This window comes from Tupaia chinensis, unplaced genomic scaffold (genome assembly GCF_000334495.1).
Source record: "Tupaia chinensis unplaced genomic scaffold, TupChi_1.0 Scaffold000032_1, whole genome shotgun sequence".
Classification (NCBI taxonomy): Eukaryota; Metazoa; Chordata; class Mammalia; order Scandentia; family Tupaiidae; genus Tupaia; species Tupaia belangeri.
The window spans coordinates 145,953-168,194 of NW_006159462.1; the positions used below are offsets into that span (position 1 = coordinate 145,953).

The following is a 22,242-nucleotide window of genomic DNA, read 5'->3' on the forward strand; positions in this document are numbered from 1 at the left end:
TCAGCAAGGTTTTCAAGTCTCCTGGTCAGAATCAAACTGCACAGTTGGTTACGTGGGATTAGTTACCTTAACCACCATGTCATGGAGTGGCCACCTTCGAACAATGTTTACTGAGCATATACTGCCAGGCACTGTACTTGATGTCAGAACAGACTCGGGACTGTCCTCATGATCTTGGCAGTAACTAAGCAATGTTGTTAAAATATGATGAGTGTTATAATAAAGAAATCACAGGGAGCTCAGAGAGCGTACAGCAAAGGAAATTAACATTGTGACAAGTTCGTGGGAAGTCTTCCACAGAGAGACACATTTGAGACAAAATGATGAGTGAGAATAAGCAAAGCAAATGGAAATCATGGAGAGTGTTTCCATCAGAGGAAACTATATCACAAAGGTCCAGAGACAGGTGAAAGTCTGGATTTTATAAAGAACTGAAATAGTGTAAGTAGTATAGGTGAGAAGTGAGAACAGAGCACAAAGAGGTAATAAACTGTGTTCAGGAGTTCAGGGGGTGGGAGATAACTGAGGTATTGGAGGCAGGAAAGTGATAGTGTTCAATTGTTATTTTTAGGTTCCTTCATTTGCCCTCTGGGGAAATGACTGGAGAATAATAAGACCTAGCAAGAACATAAGCATATGTCTATAGTCTTTTAATGTCTTTAAAATTGAGCATGGACATTTCACATTTGCTCACTGGTTTACTGGCCTATTTCTCACACCTGTCAAATACTTTTTGGAATTTCTTGAAAAATTATAAATTTTAACAGTTGATTTTTTGTTATTAAAAGTTATGTTTCTAGGGACTGGCAGGGTGGCGTAGTGGTTAAGGGCAATGGATTCCCACATGGCCAACTGCGGTTTGAGTCCTGGACCTGGCAGATTACTTTCCATTGCTTTCTCTCTCTCTCTCTCTCTCTCTCTCTCTCTCCTTCTCTGGTCAAATTAAAATAAATAAATAAAGTTAAATAAAATGTTTTTTTTTTTAAATTATGCCTATCTAATTTAGTTTGAATGAATAGTGTCTTGACTTGTTTTTCATAACTGTTATGTGTCTCAATTTCTAAAGGAAAATCTTTGAGTTAAGCTTGAGGAAGTAATCATAATTTTATGAGGGCCATACTAAGTAATGATTTGTGAAGTATAATTACCTTTTAAAGAATACATATTGACGATTGACGCAGCAGAAAAATGCTATCAATTCATCCAAAAAGAATCTTTTTGTAAAACATAGTAACTATTCAAATTGTTCCCCCCAAAAAGAAGATTGTAATTAAAATAACATGGTAAACAACATCTATTGCCTATTAAAGAGCATCCCTCTTCTTTGCTAACAGAGACATAGTTTCATTCAATTAAATAGCACATGCACATCAAAAGAGGCTGAGTCTTTGCCTACTTTGAGCATTAATATTGAGTTATTTGAGCTAAATCATGGTAAAGCTTTGGCTATTGCCCAGTATATAGTTTAGGAATGGATACAATTACAATTTTGGTCAATAAATCAAGATGGAAAATAAGTTGACAATTTTTTTTAAAAGTTTTCTTAACTATTTAAATGGTACGTAAGATGGAGATATTCCATATTGGTTACTGGCCATTGCTATATCAGACTGTTATACCAAGAATTATCATTGCCATTTCAAAACCACAAGAAGGAAAGCCCAAGAAAAGAAACCAAAGCTGAGCGCAGCAGAACAGAGAGCGAGAAAAGGTCTGGGTCCAAATTGACAGACCTGAACCTCTGGAACAACCTGAGTCATCTCACTTGCAGATTCCATGTTATGTGAGGCAATTCATTTTTGTATCGCTTATGACATCTGGAATTGGCTTTCTGTTATTTGCAGGTTAAAAAAAATAATAAGTATTTTTCCTATTAAATTCATCCAAGTCAGTTAAAACTGCTTGCTAAACTTTTAGAAATAATGTTCTGTCTTCTCTGAAAAGATTAACTTCAAATATACAAGGAAAAAAAGAAAAAATTAAATATCCTTACTTGAATACCAGCTCCCTCTGGCACTGTGATCTTCCATACACAATTCAGATTATTGTCATAAGGCTCAGGGTATCCAGGAGACAAAATAGTCCCTTTGCGCTTAGTTAAAATTCCACCACAGGGCACTGAAAGTAAAGCAATCCAAAAAAAGGGAGTTAATTCTAATGCAAAGGATTAAAATAAGAGAAAAGGTCAAAGATAACATCTTAGACAGATACCAGACTTGCAAACAAAATTAAATCATAGCATCTTTTAAAGCTTCTTAAAACAATGCAAATTTAATCTTTCTACATCACAAAACTTTAAAAAATATTAATAATTAGAAGCATTAATGGATGACCTTCGATGGAACATCAAAAATTATACTATGGTTAGCTAAATAATAGAATAGCATTTGCATTATATTATTAAAAAGTGAACTGACTAAATTTGCTTTAAAATAGCTTATAACAAGACTTAATTTTTTATAAGTATTATTTGAAATTGTTTGATATTTTCTGCTTCATGCATCCTTTGAGGAGTAATAGCAAATTGAAGAGAAAGGAACAAAAGCTAAGAATTACAATTGTAACATTTATGTAGAGTCTACTATGTGATACTCTTCTAAAATTATAAATATATTAACACATTTAAGCCTCCCCATAACTGAATGAGCTTTAAATAAGTATTCACCCCATTGTACGACTGAGGAAATAGTCATCAAAGATTAAATATCCTGCCCAAAATCACACAGTAAGATATGGAGCTGAGATGTGAATGTTGGCAGGGGAGCTAGAGTTTATGTTCTTCAGTGAAAGGAACATACATGATGTGATGCCAGTCTGTTATTGCCAGTACAAAACCTATAAGAAAGAATAAGTATATGGATCTACTTAAAAGTCAATAAAGTTTCTATCCTTTTTAGAAGGTACTACTCTGAAAGTAAAATGTTCATATCTCTTTAATTTTTGGAGCGGTTTTCGCTATAGGGCGGGTGTGGTCGCCAGAAAGACAGAGAGAGACAGAGAGACAGAAAGCAAGAAATCACCCCCCAGGGGGATGGTCAGGCCTCAATCCCTTCTCCTCTTTTCTCCTCTCGGGATATTGGGCATGCACACACACGCGCCCAGCATGAGTTTAAGCCACCAGGTCCGTGACTCAAACTGTGGTCTACTACATGGGAGTCCAGCAACATAGCCATTACGCTAATTGCTGGTCCCCCAATTTTTTTTTTGGAGAGATTTTCACTATAGGGCGCGTGTGCTCGCCAGACAGACAGAGAGAGACATTAGAGACAGGAAGCGAGAAATCACCCCCCAGAGGGGATGGTCACACCGCAATGCCTTCTCCTCCATTCTCCTCTCGGGATCTTGGGCACGCACACACGCGACCGGCGTGAGTTTTTTAAGCCACCGGGTCCTGGACACAAACCGCGGTCGACTACGTGGGAGTCCAGCGACATAGCCATTACGCTAACTGCTGGTTCCATGGCCCCCAAATTTTCACATCTCTTAGGATTATCTTGATTCTAACACAAAACCCTTAAATCTTGTGTGAAGTTGAACCTGCTCCTTAATCTCTCTGAAATTTCATGTAGTATTTCCAAAGGGCTTTTCTGAAAAATACTGGGAGAGTATAATATACATAAAGAAACTAACACTACTTGAGCACAGTAAGGAGTCAATGTATTATATTTCCTTTTGTTACCAATATGGATGTTTTTGGGTACAGTGGCACAGTGCAACTTAGGCCTCTGTCCCATTCTGGCCATAACAGTGAAATATAGGACATATCTTTTATAATAATTTTAAGGAGTGAATTATAGTTTTTGCCACTTCGAAAGCCAAAGGCAAACATTATGTCAATTATTTTTTTAAAAGTGCCGCAACATTTTTAAATTGTGTGACAATGCATTTTTGGAGAAAGTCATTTTGTTGCCTTTTCTCATAAATCTACATTGTTATATTTGAATTCATTTTAAATTGGTCAGAAAGAGAATTAAGGTCTTTTAAAATAAAAACAGTATGTTTTGAGAATAGCGTGCCAGTTGTTAAGGGTAAAATGTAAAACAAAGATTTCCCCCAAAACAGAAGATAAAAGTGGTTGATAAAGCACTGATCCTGTGATGAAAGAAAATGCATACAGATGTTCTTCCTCTCATCCTCACTGCCACACTCCTACCTCATCTTCATGTTTCTCCCTGAGTGGTTACATTAATCATGTTGAGGATTTCCTATGTCAGGTGCATGTAATATAGTCTCCAAATTACTATCAATATGACATTTGTAAAATTAAAACATGGCATGTTACTTTTCTGCTGAAAATCCTTCAGATGTCTTATCTCCCCACTGCCTGAATTATCCAGATAAATGCAATTAAATATACTAGCCTCTAACTTCATCTCCAGGGTTATATGTAACTATAATTTCCCAATACCTCACCATCCCAATTTTCCATCCCAGACCAACCTTCTAAACTAATAAATTCTCTTAATTCTATCCTTTGATTTGTTCTTCTCTTATCTAGCTAACACCTAAATATATCTGGATGCTCAGGGTTAATGTTACCTCAATCCTTTACTGATTGTATTAAGTGCTCATAGTTTTCTGTATCACCAAGTGCTTTCCCATACCACTTCATCACACTACTTCATATTTTTATGTCAGTCTTTTCCAATATACTCAAGTCTGACAAAATGAGGTAATCACCATTTTTGCACCAAACTCTATTTACTGTGGTGCCAAGATTCTAACTCTTCTAGCCATTGCATTTTAGGTTTTTCTTTCATGCTGTGACAGTGACAAACTTATACCTTCTTTTGCATTCTGTCCTTCCTCTATTTCTTCAGGTCTTTGTTCTCACCACTCTACTGAAATGACTATGTCAAAGTCACCAGAATACTCTTGTTGTATATGATCAATTTGCATCTTACTCAAAGTACAATCAATTAACTTCCAGACCCTTCTGTTTTCCTTCTTTATCACTGGCTGCAGCTCTTGGCTTGCCTGTTGATTCTCTTAATTTTTACAATTATTCTTTTGTAGCTCATACTACTCTTCTGATTCTCTTCTAAATGTTGAAATACTTTGAAACTTGGTTCCAGGCCATTTTCTCTCTTTTTTTTTTGTTAATTTTTTGGAGAGGTTTTTGCTATAGGGCGCATGTGCTCACAGAGAGACAGAGAAACAGAAAGCGAGAAATCACTCCCCAGGGGGGATGGCCACACTGTAATCCCTTCTCCTCCATTTTCCTCTCAGGATCTTGGGCACGCATGCACATGAGCTCAGAGTGAGTTTAAGCCACTGGGTCCAGGCCTCAAACTGTGGTCGCCTGCATGGGAGTCCAGCGACACAGTCATTACACTAACTGCTAGTCCCTACTTTCTCTTTTTTATCATCATCTTTCAGTGATGTTATGTATTTAAACATCTATATACAGTGTGACTACTAACTGCTCATCTTGAGCCATGACTTCTGCCCTGAGCTATGCAATGTGTCTAATAAATATCTCAAAATTAATAAATTAATATTTCCAAGATAATAAATACTTTTGAAATTCTTTCTCATCACATTCTCCTTCAACTCAGTAAATGCCACCACCATACACCTCATTCTCTCTCTCTCTCTCCTTCTCTGGTCAAATTAAAATAAATAAATAAAGTTAAATAAAATGTTTTTTTTTTTAAATTATGCCTATCTAATTTAGTTTGAATGAATAGTGTCTTGACTTGTTTTTCATAACTGTTATGTGTCTCAATTTCTAAAGGAAAATCTTTGAGTTAAGCTTGAGGAAGTAATCATAATTTTATGAGGGCCATACTAAGTAATGATTTGTGAAGTATAATTACCTTTTAAAGAATACATATTGACGATTGACGCAGCAGAAAAATGCTATCAATTCATCCAAAAAGAATCTTTTTGTAAAACATAGTAACTATTCAAATTGTTCCCCCCAAAAAGAAGATTGTAATTAAAATAACATGGTAAACAACATCTATTGCCTATTAAAGAGCATCCCTCTTCTTTGCTAACAGAGACATAGTTTCATTCAATTAAATAGCACATGCACATCAAAAGAGGCTGAGTCTTTGCCTACTTTGAGCATTAATATTGAGTTATTTGAGCTAAATCATGGTAAAGCTTTGGCTATTGCCCAGTATATAGTTTAGGAATGGATACAATTACAATTTTGGTCAATAAATCAAGATGGAAAATAAGTTGACAATTTTTTTTAAAAGTTTTCTTAACTATTTAAATGGTACGTAAGATGGAGATATTCCATATTGGTTACTGGCCATTGCTATATCAGACTGTTATACCAAGAATTATCATTGCCATTTCAAAACCACAAGAAGGAAAGCCCAAGAAAAGAAACCAAAGCTGAGCGCAGCAGAACAGAGAGCGAGAAAAGGTCTGGGTCCAAATTGACAGACCTGAACCTCTGGAACAACCTGAGTCATCTCACTTGCAGATTCCATGTTATGTGAGGCAATTCATTTTTGTATCGCTTATGACATCTGGAATTGGCTTTCTGTTATTTGCAGGTTAAAAAAAATAATAAGTATTTTTCCTATTAAATTCATCCAAGTCAGTTAAAACTGCTTGCTAAACTTTTAGAAATAATGTTCTGTCTTCTCTGAAAAGATTAACTTCAAATATACAAGGAAAAAAAGAAAAAATTAAATATCCTTACTTGAATACCAGCTCCCTCTGGCACTGTGATCTTCCATACACAATTCAGATTATTGTCATAAGGCTCAGGGTATCCAGGAGACAAAATAGTCCCTTTGCGCTTAGTTAAAATTCCACCACAGGGCACTGAAAGTAAAGCAATCCAAAAAAAGGGAGTTAATTCTAATGCAAAGGATTAAAATAAGAGAAAAGGTCAAAGATAACATCTTAGACAGATACCAGACTTGCAAACAAAATTAAATCATAGCATCTTTTAAAGCTTCTTAAAACAATGCAAATTTAATCTTTCTACATCACAAAACTTTAAAAAATATTAATAATTAGAAGCATTAATGGATGACCTTCGATGGAACATCAAAAATTATACTATGGTTAGCTAAATAATAGAATAGCATTTGCATTATATTATTAAAAAGTGAACTGACTAAATTTGCTTTAAAATAGCTTATAACAAGACTTAATTTTTTATAAGTATTATTTGAAATTGTTTGATATTTTCTGCTTCATGCATCCTTTGAGGAGTAATAGCAAATTGAAGAGAAAGGAACAAAAGCTAAGAATTACAATTGTAACATTTATGTAGAGTCTACTATGTGATACTCTTCTAAAATTATAAATATATTAACACATTTAAGCCTCCCCATAACTGAATGAGCTTTAAATAAGTATTCACCCCATTGTACGACTGAGGAAATAGTCATCAAAGATTAAATATCCTGCCCAAAATCACACAGTAAGATATGGAGCTGAGATGTGAATGTTGGCAGGGGAGCTAGAGTTTATGTTCTTCAGTGAAAGGAACATACATGATGTGATGCCAGTCTGTTATTGCCAGTACAAAACCTATAAGAAAGAATAAGTATATGGATCTACTTAAAAGTCAATAAAGTTTCTATCCTTTTTAGAAGGTACTACTCTGAAAGTAAAATGTTCATATCTCTTTAATTTTTGGAGCGGTTTTCGCTATAGGGCGGGTGTGGTCGCCAGAAAGACAGAGAGAGACAGAGAGACAGAAAGCAAGAAATCACCCCCCAGGGGGATGGTCAGGCCTCAATCCCTTCTCCTCTTTTCTCCTCTCGGGATATTGGGCATGCACACACACGCGCCCAGCATGAGTTTAAGCCACCAGGTCCGTGACTCAAACTGTGGTCTACTACATGGGAGTCCAGCAACATAGCCATTACGCTAATTGCTGGTCCCCCAATTTTTTTTTTGGAGAGATTTTCACTATAGGGCGCGTGTGCTCGCCAGACAGACAGAGAGAGACATTAGAGACAGGAAGCGAGAAATCACCCCCCAGAGGGGATGGTCCCACCGCAATGCCTTCTCCTCCATTCTCCTCTCGGGATCTTGGGCACGCACACACGCGACCGGCGTGAGTTTTTTAAGCCACCGGGTCCTGGACACAAACCGCGGTCGACTACGTGGGAGTCCAGCGACATAGCCATTACGCTAACTGCTGGTTCCATGGCCCCCAAATTTTCACATCTCTTAGGATTATCTTGATTCTAACACAAAACCCTTAAATCTTGTGTGAAGTTGAACCTGCTCCTTAATCTCTCTGAAATTTCATGTAGTATTTCCAAAGGGCTTTTCTGAAAAATACTGGGAGAGTATAATATACATAAAGAAACTAACACTACTTGAGCACAGTAAGGAGTCAATGTATTATATTTCCTTTTGTTACCAATATGGATGTTTTTGGGTACAGTGGCACAGTGCAACTTAGGCCTCTGTCCCATTCTGGCCATAACAGTGAAATATAGGACATATCTTTTATAATAATTTTAAGGAGTGAATTATAGTTTTTGCCACTTCGAAAGCCAAAGGCAAACATTATGTCAATTATTTTTTTAAAAGTGCCGCAACATTTTTAAATTGTGTGACAATGCATTTTTGGAGAAAGTCATTTTGTTGCCTTTTCTCATAAATCTACATTGTTATATTTGAATTCATTTTAAATTGGTCAGAAAGAGAATTAAGGTCTTTTAAAATAAAAACAGTATGTTTTGAGAATAGCGTGCCAGTTGTTAAGGGTAAAATGTAAAACAAAGATTTCCCCCAAAACAGAAGATAAAAGTGGTTGATAAAGCACTGATCCTGTGATGAAAGAAAATGCATACAGATGTTCTTCCTCTCATCCTCACTGCCACACTCCTACCTCATCTTCATGTTTCTCCCTGAGTGGTTACATTAATCATGTTGAGGATTTCCTATGTCAGGTGCATGTAATATAGTCTCCAAATTACTATCAATATGACATTTGTAAAATTAAAACATGGCATGTTACTTTTCTGCTGAAAATCCTTCAGATGTCTTATCTCCCCACTGCCTGAATTATCCAGATAAATGCAATTAAATATACTAGCCTCTAACTTCATCTCCAGGGTTATATGTAACTATAATTTCCCAATACCTCACCATCCCAATTTTCCATCCCAGACCAACCTTCTAAACTAATAAATTCTCTTAATTCTATCCTTTGATTTGTTCTTCTCTTATCTAGCTAACACCTAAATATATCTGGATGCTCAGGGTTAATGTTACCTCAATCCTTTACTGATTGTATTAAGTGCTCATAGTTTTCTGTATCACCAAGTGCTTTCCCATACCACTTCATCACACTACTTCATATTTTTATGTCAGTCTTTTCCAATATACTCAAGTCTGACAAAATGAGGTAATCACCATTTTTGCACCAAACTCTATTTACTGTGGTGCCAAGATTCTAACTCTTCTAGCCATTGCATTTTAGGTTTTTCTTTCATGCTGTGACAGTGACAAACTTATACCTTCTTTTGCATTCTGTCCTTCCTCTATTTCTTCAGGTCTTTGTTCTCACCACTCTACTGAAATGACTATGTCAAAGTCACCAGAATACTCTTGTTGTATATGATCAATTTGCATCTTACTCAAAGTACAATCAATTAACTTCCAGACCCTTCTGTTTTCCTTCTTTATCACTGGCTGCAGCTCTTGGCTTGCCTGTTGATTCTCTTAATTTTTACAATTATTCTTTTGTAGCTCATACTACTCTTCTGATTCTCTTCTAAATGTTGAAATACTTTGAAACTTGGTTCCAGGCCATTTTCTCTCTTTTTTTTTTGTTAATTTTTTGGAGAGGTTTTTGCTATAGGGCGCATGTGCTCACAGAGAGACAGAGAAACAGAAAGCGAGAAATCACTCCCCAGGGGGGATGGCCACACTGTAATCCCTTCTCCTCCATTTTCCTCTCAGGATCTTGGGCACGCATGCACATGAGCTCAGAGTGAGTTTAAGCCACTGGGTCCAGGCCTCAAACTGTGGTCGCCTGCATGGGAGTCCAGCGACACAGTCATTACACTAACTGCTAGTCCCTACTTTCTCTTTTTTATCATCATCTTTCAGTGATGTTATGTATTTAAACATCTATATACAGTGTGACTACTAACTGCTCATCTTGAGCCATGACTTCTGCCCTGAGCTATGCAATGTGTCTAATAAATATCTCAAAATTAATAAATTAATATTTCCAAGATAATAAATACTTTTGAAATTCTTTCTCATCACATTCTCCTTCAACTCAGTAAATGCCACCACCATACACCTCATTTGTAGGTCATAAACCTAAGGTGTATCAGCATTTCTCTTTCTTATGTGCAAGTTCACAAGTTTTCACCTATACTCAGCTATCAGTAAACACCAACAACTCTACCTTAAAATATATGCAGGAGCCTACCAATTCTCATCGCCTTGACCATGACCTTCCTATTAAAATCACCATTACCAGCCCCCTCCATTACTGCAATAGACTCCTGATCATTCTTTTTGCTTTTATTCCACCCCTCCTACAGTAACTTTGGGGATTTTTTTTTTAAGGCTCTAATAAAGGTCATATCACTCCCTAGTTCCATGAATTCCCACACTTCTTAGAGAAAATTCAAATGTACCATGTCCTTCATAACTGCTCTGAACTCATTCGCTATCATTCTTTCCTATCATTCACTGTGTCCCAGATAAGTGAGATTCTTTCTGTGACTTGAACTCATCAAGATCTCTCTTTCCTGCATACATTCTACATAAATCTACTATAAAAATATCCTTAGATGTGGATTACCACATATAGAATGTTTCACGTGTTTCACTTTTCATATTAATCTAATATTTGCATTCTATTTTTAAAAGTTACATGGTAAAATTTCTTTTTGACCAATACTATGCAATATAAAATATGGATTAAAGAAACAGCCTTTAAAATCAAGCAGCCAGGATGCAAATCATAATTCTACTTTAGTTTCTAAACCTTAGAGGTTGCATTGTCTGTAAAAGAGAGATACTCTTATCTCTCTTCTGGAACTGATGTCAATATTAAACATGATAATGCTTAATAGTGCTTCACAAAAATGCAATAATTTCTATTAATTATTGTATTTAATAACTTTTTCATGGATGATTGAATTGATGAATAAATGAATTAATGAATAAGAGTTGAAATCCTGTATATATTTCTTTAGTAATTTCCTTCACACCCAAAGAAAAGAGGAAGGAGACAGGTGTTGCCATGGAGACACTCCAAGTAAAAGTAATTCTTTCTGGGTCTCTAAAAGAGTTGAAAAAAGAGACCCAGACAAGGGTGAAGGGATAAGCAGCTAATTAAAGAGTTTTTGCCTAAAGGGAGTAGGTAGTGGGTGTAGGGGCTTTTCAAAAGAGACCTCCCACTAACATAAGTACTTATGCCTAAGGACATATATTGTCAAAGCTATTAGTGACTGCAGGGGGTTATTTGAATCACAGAGTCTCAGAGGACAGAGTCTGGGGGGTTACAAAACTGAAAATTTTAAGAAATCTGAAGTGTAACAAGGTCAAATTTGGAACATAAAAGCTCAGTCTTCACTGTGTTTTATTTTTTAGTTTTACATTTGTTCCAAGTCCAATTCTTATTAAAATATGATTGCATTTTATTGTAATTTACCTAAGATTTATACAACACATTTTATTGTAATTTTCTACAGATTTTTACAATATTATTGCATATGGTTTATATAATGATTATTGAAACTTGTGGATCCCCTAATTTAGCATTGGACCATTTTAACTATAAGCATAACTCACATATCATGTCTAATGGGGCTGCTTCCCAGGCAGCAGTTTAATTTCAGAATGTCAGTTTGTACAAAATTGCTGAACATTTTATTGTGCTTTATTATAACAGAAAAAGATGAAATTGTTGATGGTAGTAATAAGAACTGTGAAACAAAAACAATACAGTTGAGATGGAAATCATTAGGAATGTAGGAAGCTGCATTCTTGTGGTTTCAACTGGCTCCATTAGCTAAGCATTCACTGACTGTGCAGGCAGAAGAAAGCAATCAACATGTATAAAATCTTATAAATAGATTGTCAAAGATTGTACCTAAACTGTAAAGTGTAAATAGAGGACTTGTTCACTCTCAGAATAAAATTCCCCCTACAATGCATAAATCAACTGCTTGTGTTTTACGTTATGGCTTTTCTACAGATCTCAAAGGAGTTTGAAACTTCAGATTTGTAAAGGTATAAACAGAGTGAGCCCAAGAATCACTATGTAGTGAAAGAGTGATGTTGAAAGCAAACGGACCTTGTACTAAGGAAATTGGCCAAAGTTGTCAGACTCTACAAGAAGTAATCAGTTACTGGATCAGCAGTTAGCACAATGGCTATGTCGCTGGACTCCCACGTAGTCGACCGCGGTTCGAGTCCCGGACCCGGTGGTTTAAACTCATGCCAGGCGCGTGTGCATTTGTGCCCAAGATCTCGAGAGGAGAATGGAGGAGAAGGGATTGTGGCATGGCCATCCCTCCTGGGGGGTGATTTCTCGCTTTCTGTCTCTCTGTCTCTCTCTTTCTGGTGAGTGCACCTGCCCTATAGCAAAAACCTCTCCATAAAAAAAAAAAAAAGAAGTAATCAGTTACTTGCTAAATTCTATTTATTTAATAGATGTTTAATGAACACCTGTTATATTACAGGTCATCTTCTAGCTGAGCATAACAACAATATAGTGACAGGGAAAGGAAACAGATGACAACAGAAAAAATTTAAAATAAACAAAAACTATATATAATATGGCATATGATAACTATCAGGAAAAATATGATAACAGTATAGAGAAGAGGAGAGTGAGGATCAGAAAATTATTATGGATGAAATGATCAAGAAAGATAATTGGGGGATACTAGTGAAGTGATGCAGTGAGACAAAAAGACATCTAAGGGACACATTCCTATTAGAGGGAACAGAAAGTTTGCAGGTTCTGTAGAAGACATTTTACTCAGATAACAGACCTTGAAGATGAATATAAATTAAAGAGAATGCTTTGATAGCAATCTAAGATAGCTTTGTACTTGATGCTTATATTTGAACATTTAAAAACATCAAGCTTCTTTATAAAACTACTTTAAGATATGACCATTCTTATTCAGAGCCTTTTGATGTTAAAGATATTTCTAATTATAAATAGAAATTAAAACTATATTTTATTATGTTATGTAAAGATAAGTAGTTTACAAAGGGGTTTTTATTATAGTGATAGTTTTAATTTGACTAGAGAGAGAGGGAGAGAAAGTGAGAAAGTAAGCCCACCAGATCCAGGACTCCAATAGCAGCTGTCCTGGTGGAAGTCAAGCACCTTAACTACCATGCCACCTGCTGGCCCCTACTTTACAAATATTAACATCTAATCTGAGCTATCCTCTGAGTGCCACTTAGAATCATCAGTTTTTTTATGGTTTGTCTAACATCTGTTTTCTAGCTGACTGTCTGGATTTGTACCTGTTCTATGAGGAATACAATTTTGTAAATGGTGTAATGTCATATGTTCTTTTGTATGCTTTTTTGTCATAAGTCACCTGACACAATCTTCTTCCTCTAGATAAAGACTTACCAACTGTCTTAGTTTATTCAGACTGCTATAACAACATACAATAGACCATGTTACGTAAAAACAACAAAAATATATCTCCCACAGTTCTGTTAGGCTGGGACATCCAAGACTGAGTTACTGGCTGATACATGTCTCCTAAGAGTCCCTTGTTTCCTCACACAGTGGAAGAGGGTGAATGAGCATGTTTGGTTCTATTTCATCAGGGTATTATCCACATTTATGAGTTTTCTACCCTTTTGACATAATCACCCACCAAAGTAACCCTCATATACACCTACACAATGCCATCAGGTTTGTTAGGACATTAACCTAGGAGTTTGTGAAGAAGGGACAAAAACAGTCAGACCATAACATTCTGCCACTTGCCCCTTAGTTCATGTCTTTCTCAAATATAAAATGCACTCATTCTACCCCATATCCCCAAAAGTGTTAAGGTATTCCAGCATCAACTCATAAGTCTAAAGTTTAAAGTCTCATCCAAATATCTTATAAATCAGATATGAGTAAAATTCAAGGGTCGATTCATTCTGAGACACATTTCTCTTCAACTGCAAGCTCATAAAATCAAAGAAGTTATGTACTTCCAAAATACGGTGGTACAGCAGGCATAGGGCAGACATTTCCATTACAAAAGAGAGAAATAGGAAAGAACAGGGCAGAAGCCTTAAGTAAGACTGGAGGAGTCCGACCCGGCGAGGCCCCAGGATCTGTCTGAGCCCCCCGACCTTTGAGCTCCCCTTCCAGTCGGATCAACACGTTGGCAAGACCACTGTTGTGCACCCCCGACCTTGGAACAAAGCTTGGGTCACTTAGCATGTCAGCAAGGCTGTTTGCTATTTGCTCCAGGAACTGGCAGCCTTACTAGGAAGCAGACCCCTCTCTGACTCCCCAATTTACTACTATAAAAGAATTGCATAGCTCTCCTATACATCCTGAGTGTACCATAAAATCTTCCAGGAAGTCCCCCTACCTACCGCTCCCCTTTGCTCTGATCACTTACTATTAATTACAATGCTTTACCTCAGTGGTCACAATAGAGGGTGGGCTGAAGTTCTTTCTAGGCAGAAGTAATCTTGACCTTTGGAAGGCCCTTTAAAATACATCCTTTCTTTACCTAAAATAGGATTAGGCCAAAACTGGCCCAGGACACCTCCACCCTCTCCAAGTGAAATAGATAAATATATTAGGATTCCTCAAATTAGGTTATAGATCCCTACAAAACTGTATAAGTATCATTCTTTATTAAGATCCATAGAAACTAATATCTATTTTTGAGATTTTCTTTTCTCAGCACCATTCCCAGTAATCACAAGATGGCTGCTACGCCACATCAGCTGATAATCATCTCTGCTTTCTGGAACTGCTTTCCCAAAACTGTATTCCATGGAGGCCCACCTACAATTGAGGAACTGCATTAGACCCACCTTTAATCCACCCCTGAATAGGAACTGCACTAGACCCACCTTTAATCCACCCTTGAATAAGAACTGCACTAGACCCACCCTTAATCAAACCCTGAATAGAATCTATGTTCTTTATTGTTAAAAACTTTGAGTTGTTAATTGAAACACTAGCCCCTCTCCCATTTACTTGTAACACATTTTCAATAAAAAGGCACAATAATTCCTAGCAGTTGTCACTCCTCAGAGGGCAACCTCTGAGGGGTGTCCGGCATAGGATGTGCGTGAAAAGGCATCGAGGCCTCTGCCTTCTATTCACCTTCACCGCCTTCATGGAGATAACCCACCCACGCAGAGGCTGGTCCCCGGCATAAGACCAAAATCTAAAGATTCAAAAGTAATTTTCTTTGGTTTGATGCTCTGTACTCCAGGCTCACTGGGGCTGTGCTCCCACGTTCTAGATACATAAGAGAGGTGCTGCCTTCTGGACACACTGCAGAGGAGATCACACCTGCAGGGCCTACTAGGGTGTTGTTCCTACTTCCATAGCTTTGCTTGGCCACAGTATTCCCCAGCTGTGAGTGGTCCCACCACCATGGTTCTTCTAGGCATAGCCCACACAGCAACTTTCACAGGCTGGTGTTGCATGCCTGTGGTTCTCCATAGCTGGAATAACATACCAGTGGCTCTACCGGTCTTAGATCATAGGGTCTCACATCACTGGACATTGTTATAACCAAAGCTCTTCACGGTGCTGCTGCCTCTGTGGCAGTTCTCTGCCTGGGCAAAGATGCTCTTCAGAGAATCTTTTAAAAATCTACATAGAAATAACCACATCCTCCCAGGTTCACTGAGCACAGGCATGTTGTACCAGACCCAGATGAGTCATACCTGGGAGGACAAGGAGCTCTGTGATCATACATTCCTTTGAAAACACAATGGCCTGGTAGCACCTGAATATATACTACCAATTACTTTAACATTTCCTTGTCACCAATCTTGTTTTGCTCACTTCCTTAAGTACTTTTTTCCTGTCTTAAAAAACTCTTGTATTCAACCAGGGAGGTGAATCTGAATTGAAAAAGTAACAAATTAATCTCCTTTATTGGCAAACTGAGTAATATGTAAACAAACTTGGGTTCAGTAATAACAACCACCACCCCATTCCTTTTCCCAGTTTTCTGTCTTACTCTGTTTTGGTTGTGGTAACAAAATAGTATAGACTTGATAAACAACAGAAATTTCTTTCTCAGAGCTCTAGATGCAGGAAAGTCTAAGATCAAGGGACTGACAACTTTGGTGCTTAATGAAGGCCACTCTCTCAGTTCATGGAGATATTTTTGCTGTGTCCTTACATGATAAAAAGGGTCAGAGATCTCTCAGTGGTCTCTTTAATATGGGCACTAATCCCATCAGTCATCTTCCAAGAGCTTCCCCTCCTAAACACATTGGTGGTTAGAATTTCAATCTATGAACTTCAGAGGAACATAAACATTCAGTCATAGCAAAAACTAATATAAAATAAAAGGTAATTTTTTTCTGTGTTTAAAGACTCTCCAAACATGCAGTGAATGGTTTCTCAAAACGTTCAAGAAATTTCTAGATAGAGTAAGGCCTCTGAGAGGAAGATTTTATGAGCTTCTGATTATCTTTGTCTTCAAAGGAGAAAGTGAGTTCAAATGGAAGTTAGGCTGGAGACAGGAAACTTACTTTCACTCTTGAAATTGAATATCAGCCAGAGACATGGTAACAGTTTGAAAGTCTTTCATAGTCTCTCATTCCTAATATGCGCTATTGTACTTGCTGAGATATATTCTAGTTGGCTAGCATAACTTTTCTTTATAAAGATTTCATTTTTTCAATCCTGGTTACCATAGCCACAAGAAAGATAAGATAACTAGGAATAAAACTAACCAAGGATGTCAAAGACCTCTATAAGGAAAATTATGAAAACCTTACAAAGGAAGTCAAAAAGAAGGGAACCAGCAGTTAGCGTAATGGCGATGTCGCTGAACTCCCACGTAGTCGACTGCGGTTCACGTCCCGGACCCGGTGGCTTAAAACAGGCTGGGCGCGTGTGCGTGTGTGCCCAAGATCCTGAGAGAATAGAGGAGAAGGGATTGCGGTGTGACGATCCCCCCTGGGGGGTGATTTCTCGCTTTCTGTCTCTATGCCTCTCTCTGTCTGTCTGGCGAGCACACACGCCCTATAGCGAAAACCTCTCAAAAAAAAAAAAAAAAAAAAAAAAAAAAAAAAAGGAAGTCAAAAAAGACACAAAAAAGTGCAAGGACACCTCATGTTCCTGAATTGGCAGAATTAATATAATCAAAATGGCAATCCTACCCAAATTGATCTACATGTTGAATGCAATCTGGATAAAATTACAAGACACATTCTTCACAGATCTAGAAAAGACAATTACAGAATTTGTCTGGAATCATAAAAGACCCTGTTATTGCCAAAGCCATCTTGCACAAGAGTGGAAGGGGCATTTCACTTCCTGATCCTGAAATATATTACAAAGCTGTGATAATCAAAATAGCATGGTATTGGCACAAAAACAAACATGAGGACCAATGGAACAGAGTAAAGACCCCAAAAATAAACTCCAAACATAGAGCTAATTGATCTTTGACAAAGGGTACCAGTCAATTCAGTGGGAAAAGGAAAACCTCTTGAGCAAATAGTGCTTGTAAAATTGAACATCCACCTGCAGAAAGATGAATCTGAACCCCTATCTGTCACCATTAAGAAAAATCAACTCAAAGTTGATCAAAGATCTAAACCTAAGACTGCAAACTATAAAACTACTGGAGGAAAACTCTGAGTGACATTGGGGTAGGCAAAGACTTCTTAAGCAAGACCACCAAAGTACAGGCAATAATCCCCCAAATGGATGGGTGGGATTACATCAGATTAAGAAGTTTCTGCACAGCAAAGGACACCATAATGAGTGTGAATTGACAACCCCTGGAAGGGGAGAGATTTTTTGTTAGCTGTATCTTAGACAAGGGACTGATAACCAGAATACACAGAGAACTCAAGCATCTTAACCAGAAGAAAATGATTAATCCAATTAAAAGATGGGAAAATGAGTTGAATAAACAACTCTCTAAGAAAGACATACAAGTAGCCAAAAAGCATATTAAAAAATGCTCAACATCCCTCACCATAAGGGAGATGCATATCAAAACCACAATGAGATACCATCTAACCCTAGTCAGAATGGCAAAGATTAAAAACCAAAAACTGATAAGTACTGGAGGGAATGTGGTGAAACAGGAACACTCCTACAGGGTTGGCGGGAATGTAAATTGTTCCAGCAGCTGTGGAGAACAATATGGAGAGGTTCCTCAAAGACCTTCAAGTGGAACTACCATATGATCCAGCAATTCCACTTCTAGGTATCTGCCCAAAGGACAGGAGAATGCTCAGTCAGAAAAGCACTTACATAGGTATATTTATTGCAGTACTATTCACGATTGCTAAAACATGGAACCAACCCAAATGTTCACAAATGGATAAATGATTGAAAAAGTGTGGCACATATACTCCATGGAATATTACTTAGTCATAAAAAAAGACCCTGGAATTTGATAAAAAAGAGGACAAATATGGAAGATTTGTTGCTGAGTGAAGCAAGTCAAGCTATGAAAGAGAGACATTGTCTCCACTTAACATATACCGACTATCTGCATTCTATGATAGAGAGTGAAAGACTGGAAGACATAAAAGCATTAAACATTGTGGACAGTAGAGACAAAGTGGAAGGAAAGTGTGGGAGGGGCAGAGTGTAGGAATGGAAATTAAGGGAAAATAAGGAGAAATAAGATATTTGTGGGACACAGATATGGTTTGTTATCTGTTGATGAGGATTTGTATAGTATTCTTAACTGAACTTAGATGTGTATCATGTTGGGTAAAATCTCATTACAATCTAAATGATGTATAGAGATTGAATGTATAGGGACCAGCTGTTGGTGTAATGGCTATGTCACTGGACTCCCATGTAGTTGACTGTGGTTTGAGTCCCAGACCCGGTGGCTTAAACTCACTCCAGGCACATGTGCATGCATGCCCAAAATCCTGAGTGGAGAATGGAGGAGAAGGGATTGCAGCATGGCCATCCCCCTTGGGGGGTGATTTCTCACTTTCTGTCTCTCTTTGTCTTTCTGGTGCGTGCATGTGCCCTATAGCAAAAATCTCTCAAAAAATAATAATTCTTTTTTTTAAAAAAGAGACTGAATGTATAAATACTGATAATAATAATAAAATAAAATAAAAATGAAAAAAATATTTCATTTTTTTCTTAACCAAATGACATATTCAACACATAAAAAAGCTTTGTAATGATTGTGCAGAATAAAGACTTTCTTCAGCCTCACACAAAGTGGTTTATGATTTAAAATTTGTAACTTCCTACTCTCTCTTTTTTTTTTTTTGAGAGATTTTCACTGTAGGGCGCGTGCGCTCGCCAGACAGACAGAGAGAGACATAGAGACAGAACGCGAGAAATCACCCCCCAGGGGGGATGGTCACGCCGCAATCCCTTCTCCTCCATTCTCCTCTTGGGATCTTGGGCACGCACGCACACGTGCCAGGCGTGAGTTTTAATCCACCGGGTCCGGGACACGAACTGCGGTCGACTACATGGGAGTCCAGCGACATAGCCATTACGCTAACTGCTGGTTCCCGTAACTTCCTACTCTCTATCTCACAAATATTCTCTATCTCACAAATATTCTCTTTTCTTCATTTACTTTCATTTTTATGGTAATATTTTATTTTATTTCTTCCCTTTTTTTTTTTTTTACCATGTTAGCCTATTTTCCTGATTAGGTTTTTCCTTCCTGCTTTCTTTTTTATTTGTTTATTTATTTATTTATTTTACTATATTTTTTGGTGCCCTCTCCAGAGAGAAACAGAGAGATAAAGTGAGAAATCACTTCCCCTCTCTCCATAGGGAATGGCCATGTCACAGTCCCTTCTTTTCAATTCTCCTCTTGGGATTTTGATTTATAGACACACATCCTGCATCACTGTCAAGTTGCTGGGTCTGATATTTGAACTGCTGTAAATCATGTGGGAGTCCAACACCTTAACCACCGCGCCGTCTTCTGGTCCCTGAATTTTCCTTCTTTCTGTCTCATTTTCTGTTTTTTGTTTGTTTGTTTGTTTTTTGAACATAAATAACTATATTTCTTTGGATAATGTAATGTTTGGAGTTCTAAGGGTAGAAGAAAAAGCAGAGTACAAATTTTATTAAATATATATTTTCAAGGTCAGTTAAAATAGTAGTTAGCATTATTTAAATTTTTTGTATGTTGAACAACTCTGCAATTCTAAAAACAAAACAAATCATGAATATATGTCTATTGTTTTTAGGCTACTCCTCTCCAACAATTTGACTTTTCTTTCTTTTCTTTTGGAGAGGTTTTTGCTATTGAGCACGTGTGCTCGCCAGACAGACAGAGAGAGAAAGAGAGACAGAAAGCAAGAAATCACCCCCTGGGGGGATGGCCATGATGCCACAATCTCTTCTCCTCCATTCTCTTTTCGGGATCTTGGGCATGCACATAGAAGTGCCCGGCGTAAGTTTTTTAAGCTACCGGGTACAGGACTCAAACCACGGTCGACTACATGGGAGTCCAGGGACATAGCCATTACGCTAACTACTGGTCCCCTTCAACCGTTTGACTTTAAATGCAAAATTGGTAAGAGAAATTTCACAGTCCCTCTAAATAGTATATTATAATAAATTGATTATTATTCTCAACAAAATCATTGTATTTTCCCCAAATCTGTATTAAAAGCTCTACTAGAAGTGCAAATAAGATTTTTGCATTCAAAGCATTCTAAAATATTAAAATTGGAATGAATGATATAAGTTAATGTTTTAAGCCTTTTTCAAGATGAAATAATCTTTTGTGGAAGACACATTTTTACATATAAAATATCAACACATGAAAATGAATGTCAAACCCTTTACCAGCATTGCTTATTAATTCCTACATTCTCTATGCAATATTTTCAGAATTTGAGTCTTTTCTCCTGATTCTGTGTTGAATGTATTGGCGACAACAAAAACATCTTGATTTTTCAGTGCTAATGACTATGGCACGTCTTTTAATCATTTATTAGCCACAATCAATCTTTGAGGAAGTTCTCTTATTTAGAATCACGATCAAAGAGATTATGTGCATTTTCTAGGGTTTGTAGTACCTACAAAATATTATTCACCTCAATTCAGTCTTAATGTAACAGCTCAAGATCTTCCCAAGGCTAATCCTTGTGCTGAGAACTTACTACAATTCCCAATTGTGAATATTTTACTCAGTTTTATATGATATTAAAAAACTTTTTTCCATTAATTATAAATTAACCTGATAAATATACAAATAGAACCTTTACGGAGCAATTCAAAAAATAGCATTGCAGTTCTTGGCAATATGTAAGTTCTCTGAACATTCTACCTGGAGGATTAGATTAATTTTTCAGTGCTCTTACAAGATTAATGAGCTAGTTTATGAATTTTCATATGTCACTATATCACCCTGTTTTTATGGTAATTACCTTTTTTCAAAAAAAGTTTATTTATTTCATGTGTATGTGTGTGTGAGAGAGAGATAGACCCAATAGGGTCTTGTCATACTGCTAACTCCTCTCTAGCCTTACAGTCAGTCAGGAACACAAGCATTCCTATGCGTCCACCCAGGAAAATTTTGAAATATTTTACTATAAAATATGAATATCATAGAGCATACAGATTTATATACTCACCAATACAGGTAGGTAAGGAATCATTCCACTGGGCCAAAGAATTGGGCACCGTATCACATCTAATGGCCATAGATCCATGGAGAATATATCCTGGATTACATTCAAAAAGAACTAGTGAACCAACTGCAAATTCATTGCCAATTCTTCTTCCAAATCTTGGTTCAGGCACAGAACTGCATTGTGTAGAACTTGTTCTAGGAACAGCTGCATAGAAATAATTGGTGATTTTAATTTCATATTTTGTAGACAAATACATATTTCAAAATGTAACTATTTTAATCGAGTTCAAAGAAATTCTTCACTTTTTGTCAGAACTTAATAACGTGAATATATTTCTAAAATTTTTACAATTCATTTGTACAGAATATGATTTTAAATGTATATTGATATAGTCATTGAGATTTTTCAATAAGAAAAGTCTTACTTTTGATTGTTTAAACAGTATCAATTATAGTTTTCCTTTTTTTTGTATTATCACCTTTTATTAATATAATGAAGCAG

General features: G+C 36.9%; 1 protein-coding gene across 1 annotated transcript in view; it reads right to left on the bottom strand.

Annotated features, from left to right (window-relative positions):
• CSMD3 (CUB and Sushi multiple domains 3) overlaps nt 1–22,242 on the bottom strand; it is a gene marked incomplete at its 3' end in the record, with an annotated part of 1,277,483 nt that overhangs the window by 145,833 nt on the left and 1,109,408 nt on the right. The window contains exons 35-36 of the mRNA XM_027771421.1: nt 21,742–21,945; nt 6,665–6,789 (exon numbers count right to left, since the gene is read on the bottom strand). Coding sequence (XP_027627222.1) covers nt 6,665–6,789; nt 21,742–21,945 — 329 coding nt within the window. The remainder of the gene's footprint in view (nt 1–6,664; nt 6,790–21,741; nt 21,946–22,242) is intronic.